The 11,394-nt window shown below is 28.1% G+C and overlaps 1 protein-coding gene across 1 annotated transcript; it reads left to right on the top strand.

Moving 5' to 3' along the window:
- The first annotated feature begins 271 nt into the window (after positions 1-271).
- On the top strand, positions 272-11,047 carry LOC129988340 (astacin-like metalloprotease toxin 4). Its single transcript, XM_056096579.1, has 5 exons — positions 272-630; positions 4,397-4,448; positions 5,388-5,502; positions 9,069-9,244; positions 10,609-11,047. The coding sequence occupies exons 1-5, from the start codon at positions 592-594 to the stop codon at positions 10,809-10,811; spliced, it is 585 nt and encodes a 194-aa protein (XP_055952554.1). The 5' UTR covers positions 272-591; the 3' UTR covers positions 10,812-11,047.
- Positions 11,048-11,394: the final 347 nt, after the last annotated feature.

Genomic DNA, 11,394 nt, shown 5'->3' with positions numbered 1-11,394 from the left:
ATAAATAGAAAGAAATTGTGGGAATAAATGTTTTACAGAGTATTTTTCTCTATGCACTCAGTGACGACTAGGATAAGTTAACAAAAATAATTAAAAAGCTAATATAGTAGTAAATGTTTTACAGCGCTCTTTTCTCTACGCACTCAGTGACGAGTAAGATAAGTTAACAATATTCATTAGTGATAACAGACAACTGTGTTTTGAACAGATAGTGAACCGAAACAAATTTTAAACTACTTCATCAGCAAAGAAAATACCATTTAATAAATTGTGATACTACCACCCTTATCAGAATTTAGAATGTCCCAGATGAAAGTTCTGGAAATATGATAGCTTCAATTAAGCGCGCAGGCAATTAAATAGCAGAAAGAAGAAGAAGAAAAAAAAAAAGATTCTAATTCCAGTTTGATAACCTATTCGGGATTTTCCCCTTTTACTTCAACGGAGAAGTTTACATGTTTTAGTTTCAGTTCGTTGTTTATTCAGTGGCTTTGTGACAGCCTGATTCGGTCGTCATTGAAGATAGTGCACGCAGAAATAAATAATTCTGTACTAATCGTGATATTTTGTGTGAAATTTGCTTTACAAATAATGGCTATGAGACGTTGGGATGGGCGATTTCCAGCTGAAGTAAGTCAAAATTTTAGTTAAAAGAAATCAAGGTTAGGACATTGATTTCATTTTAATAGAAATTTCTCTCTTATGCTAATTTTTCTACCTTAATATTGGGTTTATAAGATATCACTTGAAATAAAATGAGTTTTAATTAAAGAAAAAAAATCATAAAATGCTCAATTATCCGCCTTTCAAGCACGAAATGTATAATTCTAAAGTCCATTGAGATATTACACTTCCTTTTATTACATCAAGAATATAGGACTTTATTCTTTTAGAAAAGTTATTCAAATATTTATAAAAAAATGTCACACGCTTTTATTAAATGTTATAATACTATCTTATTGATATTAACTTCAATTTTAAAAATCCATTGAAACCACAACTTTACAAAGAGTTGTAAGCTTTATTTCAATATAATCAATTTAAAATATACAAGTACAGTGAAAGAATTTCACTGTTTGCACTTTCTTTCCAGAAATTCTTGCAGTAGCCGATACCTTTTAGAAAATCTAAATTTCCATATCGTTTTTAACCGCATTTTTTCCCCATTGATATTTATTAAATGTTCATCCCCTCCGAAGGAATTAGACTATTTTATTTGTTATGAAAATATCTGCAACTCATTTTTGTATTAAAAGAAAGTATCCTCATTTTTTTTTTGCTTCGATAATTGTTTTATTGGATAACTTTTATATCCTTTACTCAAGACTTTTTATTTCCCTCCTAATACAGAAAAAAATTCCCGACAATATCGTTACGATATTATTTAAGATATTGCATGGCATTCAGAATATCGAACATATCTTAAAATCGAACAATGTCTTGTGTTAATGCAGTCATTCCCTCCTCACAATATACAGTACCCCACATACTGAGAATTATTCAGTTATACAGTACTTTTTGTTTAATTAATAACATAATTACATAAATATCATCTTGTAGTTAATATTTGATCGCCAGGAGAATGTATCGAATCATGTTATTTTACTTTATAATCATTATTTAAAGGAAGAATCTTCATGGATCATTGAAATATTTTTGCCCTAAAAACAATTTACAAATTTAGAATTGTGATGAATATTGTTGTAACTGTGGCAAATTTTCAATATTAATTCTTGTCTCCGTATGTGAATTTATAATACTATTGTATTATAAATTGTATTGTATTGTATAAATTGTATTGTATTGTATAAATTGTATTGTATTTATAATACGATCTTAACTTTATTTAGTTTTGGACATATTAAATAATTTTAAAAAAATCAAAATTTTCAATTTTGTAACATTTTTAATAATTTTTTTAACAATTCAACAAAGGTACAACATAGTGCTTTTCTTCTACTCGAGTAGTGTTGCACCTTTGATCTGGACTTACTAAGAAAACAAATATAAATAAGAAATATGGTTTTCATTTTCATAAATTGGCAAATTATTTATTTTTGATTAAAATTCAAGTTTTTATACATATAAACATGCAGCTTAGAAGAATTCGGGGGTTTTAAAAAGTTCGCTCCTTTCAAAATATATTCGACTATTTAATGAATTAGGAATAACATTACTGAACTTTATAATTAGAAAACAAAAATTATCACTACTTTTAAATTTTCCTTTTTATTAATCAATTTTGCTAAAACATAACAGTTTCTTTTCGATCTCTTACTATATATTTTTATTTTCTCGTTTACGTTGTATAAAAAAAAATTTAGTAATCGTCCAAAAATTCGATATTTTGACATCTCCAAATCTTAGATTTCCATGACTAAGAAAAACCCATTTTTGGGAAATATCCCCCTATTTGTCTGTCTGTGACAAAGAAACTCAAAAGCGCTTTAATCTAGACGACTGAAATTTAGTATACAGTCTTTACACCAAATTTTCAGATTTCTATCAAATTTTGAGTAAAATCCATTTAGAGAGAGTCTGCTTGTCTGGCGGTTCGAATATAAATTAACAAGATAATTATAGAACGAGAAGAGCTAGACAGATAAAATTACACCTGATAGATACACAGATTTAACATCTATAATGTATTTGTCAAAATTTGAGCCAAATACAACTAAGGGCTGATTGTCTGTCGGTCTGTAATTTTAGAAACATGTAAACTCGATAATTCAAAAACACAATGATTTAAATGTATCAATTTTCAATGGTATTTTGTGACTACAAATGCAGTTTTGTGTCAAATTTTTGTTTCATTCGGGTGAAAAAAATGTGTCTAAACCACAAATCGATTTTTGGATGCCATTAAGGCATGACATGGATTAATCTCCAAATAACTCGCCAAACATGATACGATAGATTCATTAAAAATGCTACATTCTCGCCAAAAGTTAATATTTCGCAACTATCGCGCCAAAATACCATGTAAGGCGTTCTCTAGCATGGCAAATTTATTAGAGAGTATACGAGAAAGTTTTGGAAAGACCACTCCCTCTGGTTTACTTTTGGAGCATTATTTTATTTCAACTCTTGTAAGACTAATTTTTTGGGACTCTCTGTCGTAATCTTCAGTTTAACTTATGGTCTTTCTGTACTTGCTCCTGTTCTCTCAGGCTTAGGGTCCTTCCGCTGGTGTGGTGTGGAGAGGGGGGTGCCAGCTCAGGTGTCGTCCTCGTCATCTGACCACGGTTCAAAATTACGAGGTCAGTCCCAAAATAGCCCTAGTGTTGCTTTAAACGGGACGTTAATATAACTAAACTAAACTCAGGCTTAGGGAAAGTCCTTACATTTTCATGAGATATACCTATATTAGTAGTAAAGATGGAATTGAAGCAGAAATCATATTTTCATTTGTAAAGTTACCGCAAATAAAAAAAAAATTCTTGGAATTCGGATTTTTAATTCCTTATTATAAATTAGGTTATAATTTTTTCTAGAATTTGTGAAACCTTTTATATTTTACTTGATCTCTTAATCTAAGAATTTACTTACTTAATCAGTCCTTAAGTGCCCCAAACAGCAGGCCTTGAGATGACTGATTATAACTAGGAAATTTCTTCCACTTTTCGTTAAGTGTAATGGGCTGAATACCCAAAGCGCTTGGTTTGTTCGTTAGAGACGGTCGCCCAAATGCGATTGAGTGACAGAGAGGTTTTTCGAGAATTCTCAAAAGATGTCCGAGCATAAATGCATTTAATAACTATAAACTAAGTGGGGGCATTTTTTTAATCTGTTTTTTTACATAGCTTAAGAACACGAGTTATTCAAGTTATGTAGGAGTAGGGATTTTCTTTATTTTTGTGAGAGAGAATCTCGAGTGTTCCAATATTCTGCGGAACCTGAATTCGATTGATCTTAGGAATGAAAAGATTGGTTACCTTTCTAATTATATGACGCATCTTATTTGAAATATTTACTGTTATTTTAAATTCTATAATAAAATAATGAGCATTTGAGACGTGGAAGCAGTTTTAAGTCATTTTTGCATTTTAAATTATTTAATACTTCAACTTAATTACAGATTTAAAATTAGAATTTAAATAATTCGATGCATGTGTCAGACTTATCATTATATGGGGAAGAATTAAATTATTGTAATCACATAACTTATGTATGTTTTTACAATTTATACAAAACATTCAATAAATATTTTCCAATCATATTGATTACTTAGAATAGATTATTAATTGAAATTTCAATGGAGTAAATAGAAACTACTGTTTCAAACGTCAATGTGTTGTTTTTGTGAAATTATAATGGCTAGACTTAGTCATTATAAATTATATTACATTTAGTATTTTAAATAGCATATTTTTTTATTTGTATTATATCATTTTAGATGGATGATGGTAGATATTGCACATTTTATTACCAAATTCAACGTTCTTTAAGTAAGTATCATGTTTAATTACTGTATTATTTTATGTGCTTAAAATTGCAGGAGACAACCAACAATCAGCATTGAACAACTAAAAACAAAAGCAACGAACATCCACAAAAACAGGATTTAAACTATTTTAACTAAGTTTTTTATGCTAATATCTACTTATATCTTATTCATATCATCTGGCTTCTTAGCACTAGCAAGTAATTCCCAAATTCATATTATTTACTTCATTAAATGTTAAAAAAAATAATTACAGAAAAAGAATGTCTTCAAATAAGAGAATTATAGGCGTTTTTAGATATATTTATGTGCAACTATACATAAATACAAAATGTAGTCTCGGTTCTTATAAAAAATAATTTCTCATTTCATTTTACAAAATTATTTTAAACTACAACTGATAATGGGGAAGTCGGACAATTCCTAGCCGAATAATCAAGTATTTAAGTACAATTTTTAAGCAAAATATAATCTTGCTTTGGAAAGTTTAGCTATTTCTTTTATAATTTACAATATATTGAATTATATAATATTGAAACACATATTCAAAAATAATCGACATGAATTGATCTTTTATTCATATAAACTTGCATAAAAAATAAAAATTACAATTTTCAATGGAATTGTTTTTCTGCATTGTGAAATAATGCTTTTTCGTTAAAATTTTACTATCATGACTGTTTATATATTTCGCAGGAGTTGCTTATTTTTTTCTTCCTATCTAAAATTATGAAGAAGATATAGCCATATATAGGCTGTGTTAGTGTATTAAATTATCCTGTAAATTTGAATGTTCCAATTTCGCTGTTTTTTTATGTTGTTTTCTTGTAATTTATTGTTGAATAATAACTTTTTTAATATTTTTTAAACAATATTTATTTTTTAATTGTTTTTTATTTATATTTATTCAGTAGGAAAATTTTTTATTTGTGTTTTTATTTAGATTACAATCGGGGGAGAATAGAAGAAGCAATGGATGAAATTGAATCACATTCTCGCATTCGATTTGAGCCAAGAAGAAATCAGCGATGTTACTTGACGCTAACTAAAAGAGATGGGTAATTAATTTATCTTTGTTTAACAGATTTTATTAATTGAACACTTATTTTTTTAATACAAGAAATTTTTTAAACAAATTTCTTCTTTAAATATAATAATTCGCTAGTATTTTGAATTATGATTTTTATAATAAACTGCATATATATTTCAAAACGCTTATCGATATTTGAGATCAGCCTTAATACAATTATCTAAATTTTAATGTAAATTCTTTTATATGGGAAAAATATATTCTGAAAAAAAATTCCCATTTTATCTTATTTAAAGAATTTAAATAGAGCAAAAAATAAACTTGAAATGTAATGATGTTTTAAAAATATTTTTGATACTTTAATTCTTCGAGTTGTAGAAAGAGAAACAAAAATATGCTGTTTTCCTCCTATATAATAAAATAAAAATTTAATGGAAAAAATTTGTTGTATAAAATTTTTTTAAACTTTTGATTTTTACGAATATTGACATTTCAGACTTCCCTTGACCGAAAAACATATTCTTAGCATTATATCTATCTGTTTGATAACACAATAGCCCAAAAATGCTTTATGCTAGATGGATGGAATTTGGTATATACACGCAAGACATATTTTGAATGAAATCGATTCAGAGGAAGGCTAGCTGTCTGGCTATTCGATTACACGATATTTATCAAACGAAAAGAGACAGATAAATGAAATTTGGTACACAAATTTTGCATCTAACGTACAGATTCTTGTCGAATTTTGAACAAATTATGTAACAGAATTGATCTTCTGACGGTCTGTGTTTTCACATGCTTGTTAACGCAAAGCTTAAATTCTTGAAATTTGGTATGTGATCTTTCCTTTATAATGATAGTTCCTTGTCAAATCCTGGTTTAAATAGGCACGAAAAAAAAGGCATTCAAAATACATATTCACGCAATACATACAATAAAAATGCTAGATTCACGCAAAAGATCTATTACTTGGCACCTATTATAAGGATGTGAATACCGCCATGATGTGAAAGGATGTGAATGCCGCCATACACGGTATTCACATCCTTATACCATGACCATAATTTTATACGGGAGATGGGGAGGGAGAGAAGCGTAAGCCCTTTATTAAGGGCCAAGTGTAAAAATTTCAGGAAGACCATCCCAACATGTTTTCTTTTTCATAACCGAAATTCTTTTTTTAATCTATTTGATTATTTACTCATGATTAACATCTTATTCGTTATGTTATTTTGTTTAACATATTATAAAAAAAAAATTTAGAAATATGACTACTGTCTTCCTATGTTTGACGTCTCTTTCAACTTCAATATTACGTAAACTTTTCAACTTCCAAAAATGTTTTTCCTTTAAAAACTATATGTCACAGAAAATAACGTAACAGTTATTGTCTATCATGGTGCATATATTTAATGACACTTAAGAACCATCCCGCAAGCATCAAGTTACTTGCTTTTAGTTCAAATGTTCATATATGCCCAGTTCCAATAGAGAAGATATTGAGGCAAATGCCCCAGAAAGTCCATCTTGTCAGTAGGACTATTGTCCGTTCAATCAAAAATTGCAGTATGAATGTCCTCATAAGTAAATGAACTGAAAGTCTGCAGAGACCAGCTGAAGTGTTATTCTCATAATGTAATAACGATTCAAAATTACCGTCCAAGATAACTCTTGTATAACTTCAGAATGGAATGTTAATATCATTAAATATACAATTTTTTTCAGTTTATATTTCCAGTGAAACTATATGTCTAGCATGAATTTTAATTTATAGATAGGAAATTTTTTATTTATGGCATTATTTTCTCCGTTTTGAGAGAGAGAAAATAGTTTTATGATGAAGAGGCAAGAAACTTTCAACGTTTAACTCCATAACTAATGCTTCCATTGCTATTTAATGCGACAAATTTAAAAAATGAACCACATTTTCCAACTAACGGAAATTTAGGAATCCTTGAGATTCCATGTTTGGGAATATTCTGTAATGAAAAGAGAAGAAAGAAAGATTAACGATAATCGAAGATTTTTGATTTGAGGGCTTTTAATTTTTCGTATGCGAAAAGTAGAGAAAATATTGTATTTATCAAAAAAAAAAAAAAAAACTCAAAGTTTTAAGGAAATCTCAATTTTAGATCTCTCTGCATTCGAAAAACACATTTTTTGACGCTATGTCTATCTGTTTGCTTCAGAACTCGATACCTCAAAAGTTAGAGGTATCTTTCAGTTAGATTGATGAGATTTGGTATGTGGTTTTTATACCATATTTGTAAGTTTCTATCAAATTTTGAGTGAATTCCATTAAGACGAAGTATATGTGTCGCGCTGTCCAGAAATAAAATAACAGAATAAATACAAAATAAAGAGAATTTGATTAAAATACGCAAATTTAGTAATTAAAATGTGATTACCTATCAAAATCGGAACTAAATCCTTCAAGCCATTGACACAAGCATGCACGGTAAATCAAAATATGAATGGCTTAAACAAATATATTAAATATGACATGTGATTTTGTGATTATAATTATATTTCTGTGTCAAATTTTTGCTTCAATTAGTTAGGAAAAAAAAACATATCTAAAATCTTAATCAAATTTTGACTCTATACTGTATAATAGTGATGCCATTACAAAGTAAATTCTTAAAAAATTAATTACAATATTTCTTGATATTTATACTAATGAATTATAAATTAATCAAAACATAAAAAGTAAAATTAATAAAAAGCCTTGTCTACAAACCCATTTTTATTAGTTTGATAATATGCGGAAAGATAATTTTTAGTTAAATATAAGTAAATCAAATATATTAAAACAAGAGGTGATGAAAACATTTCGATAAAAAAGTTAATCAATAAAAATCAAAAGAAGGAAAATTTCCAACCGCTCAAAAAAAAAAAAAAAATGGAATATTTATAAAATTTCGATTTACTTAAAAATTTTATGTAAGCACTTAACGTTTTTAATTTCATATTTTGTCTCCCAGGTTTTCTGAAGATAGTCTTTATTTTTAGAACTATAGTGTTTTGTAAAAGTGTATTTTTAAATTTTTTTGGGAAAGTCATTAATTTAGTTTCATACAGTTGCAGAATTCTTTTTCCTGCAGAATTCAACGCTTTAGATTACATTCTTTAAAATACGACATATGCGAGCAAGTATTAAATGTATAAAAAGGACGGGGTCTAATATAAAAAGACAGATTTTGCACTTTTTATATTTTTTTTTCCTTTCAAAAATCTTACAACATTACTTCATCTAAAATATATATGTCTAAGACCAACTTTTGTGAAGAGAAACACGTGGAAAAAATAATATATTTTACCCTAAGTAGAATTTATAAACCACATGAATATAAAGCCATTTCCAAATAACTGTGAAAATCTCCAATTTCACGGAAAAGATTGTTAAAATATTAAAACACTCTCAAATAATTACAGGTTAGCCGTGTGTCTTAAAAAAAAAAAAAGAAAAGCAAGAGACAAAAGAAAATAAAGTATCGTTAAAAATAATGGTAAATCTTATCACAAACTCTTTGCCCCTCACAACTTAAGAAAAGTTATATTTAACCTGTTTGGAATTCAATTACTTAACAGGTGCTGGACCAATGGCACAGGCGATGACTGTCGACCACGTATCTCTCTTGGAATGGGCTGTACAGATTTCGGGATTATACTCCACGAACTGCTCCACGCTATTGGTTTTGAACACGAACATAACAGACCAGATAGAGGTGATTACGTTATAATTAACTGGAGGAACATAGAAGATGGTAAGATATAGCACAAATTGAAACTTTTGTTTTTCATCTTTTTTTAGGATTGTAGATCGGAAGATTCGGAAAAGTCTTTCATCTGGAGAGCGTTTATCTCAACTTGCATCATCACACAAAGCTATAAGCTATTTAATACGTGGATTTTATTAATTTTCTTAATTCAAAAGAAAACAATAAAATCATCTTTTGAACAGAACAGAAATTACCAGTAAATCATTATAGAGGTTTAATAATCTTATACACTGGACGCTTTGATCTAGTATTAGATGTTCTTTAATTATTCATTACAGAAATTCAATTACGCGCAAGTAATGAAGCATGGCGAGTCAACTTAAATGATTGAAGCACGACATAAGTAATGAAGCATGGCGTAAGTAATAAAGTATGGCAAGTCATTTTAAACTTTTCCCTTTCATCGCAGTTTCTATGACAAATTGTATGCCATAATTTGTATGACCGAGAAATTGGCCTAATTTCTGCAGATTCATTTCCAATCCACCTGTACGGTATTTTATTTCCCTGGCAATACTTTATAAAGAAAAGTTAATTTACGAATAAACGTTTTGTGACTTTAAAATAATAGCAAGTTGAAGTTATAAATGATATTTAGCAAAACATTTCGGATTACCCGATAATTTCTATAATTAAATTTTTAGTCTAAATTAATTTCGATTAGATGATAAATCAGCTTGTTCTATTCACCGAATGAGGTGAATCTCGCTTCCATTATTATAACGTGAATGTAATAGTTGAAAAGTTATTGAGAATTATGCTTTTTTTATGCTATAGTTTCGAGATAAAAACCAATTTCATATTTCAAATGCTGTTTGGAAAATAACATAAATGTGATTTAAATTTTGATAATTTCTTCTTAGTGCTTATGTCAACATCTGACACTTATTACGATTTATATTTCAGATTTTTGAAAAGAAAAAAAGATTTTCTAGATTTTAACAAGTTAAAAAAGTGTATATTTTTAAAAATTAATTTTAATTATGTTTTACTTTTAGTTTTGCTAACGATTTCTCTATAAGGATTATTAACATTGAAAATGCGGAAAAAGGACCTAAATACGAATTTACAACTTTTTATTTATTAAATACTGGAAATCGTCTGGAAATATTTTTTTCATGCATATTTATGGCACAAAACAAGAGCAAACGTATGCCGACGCATCAATTATTTGTTTTAATTTCGAAAAATGCACGCAGTGAAAATATATTTATCGATTGCAATTTGAAAGCTGGAAACATTATCTAAAAGGAAGCATTTTATTAAAGTTCGTTATGATAATATGTAACATGGATCGATACATGCATATTTATTGAAATCGCTTATTGTAAAAATAAACTTATTTTTAGGGCAAGAAAACCAATTCAAGAAACTTAGACGAAATCAATATGAGTGGATGGATTTCGAAATCGACTTCGAATCCATTATGATGTATAACAGCTATGCGTTCTCAAGAAATGGCGAAATGACCATTCAAGCAAGGGATGGCGAAGAAATAGAAGAAAACGAAGAGCTATCTGATACGGACATAGAAAAATTGAGACTTTTGTAATCTTGAAATTACAACAGTCTGTCTAGTAACAAGTAGAGAGTACAATTACTTGTCTATTTGCTAACAGTGAAATTTGTGCATTATGAACTAATTTGCGAATATGATTATTTTGTATATATTAATTTTAGTATTTTCGATTTGGAAAGAAATTTTTTTTTTCTTTTTCTCAAAAGATGGAGCTTATTGTAATCTGCAATTGTACAATTTATGAATATGAGTGCATTGTGATTTTTTATATGACATTAAATACTTTTATATAAATTTTTTTAATAAAAATCTCCATATAAAAGTAAAGTTTTCTCTCCATTCTTTTTAAATTTGAAAAAGATTGCATGTATATTGCTAACTACAATATTGCTGTTTCAAATATCTCATTTCTGCAGAATCCGCGCTCACTAACATTACATAGTTCTGTTGCACTTTTAGATGAACAATTTGATTAAAGAAAGAATACCAAATGCATTATAAAAAATAGGCGGTTACCGAATGTGAAAATAATTCATTGCAGTGTCTGATTCATAAAACTATAGTGTGCGTGTAATGATATATCAAAATTTAATTTAAACTCAATTTCCTAATTTTA

This window comes from Argiope bruennichi, chromosome 1, assembly GCF_947563725.1.
Source record: "Argiope bruennichi chromosome 1, qqArgBrue1.1, whole genome shotgun sequence".
Lineage (NCBI taxonomy): Eukaryota > Metazoa > Arthropoda > Arachnida > Araneae > Araneidae > Argiope > Argiope bruennichi.
This window is presented reverse-complemented; position numbering and strand designations above follow the sequence as displayed.

What these genes read in the sequence shown, in the direction of transcription:
- LOC129988340 (XM_056096579.1), top strand. Translation starts at nt 592, where the DNA reads ATGGCTATGAGACGTTGGGATGGGCGATTTCCAGCTGAA. An exon ending in CCAAATTCAACGTTCTTTAA is followed by an intron (nt 4,449 to 5,387) that starts GTAAGTATCATG and finishes GTTTTTATTTAG; the next exon opens with ATTACAATCGGGGGAGAATA. An exon ending in ACGCTAACTAAAAGAGATGG is followed by an intron (nt 5,503 to 9,068) that starts GTAATTAATTTA and finishes ATTACTTAACAG; the next exon opens with GTGCTGGACCAATGGCACAG.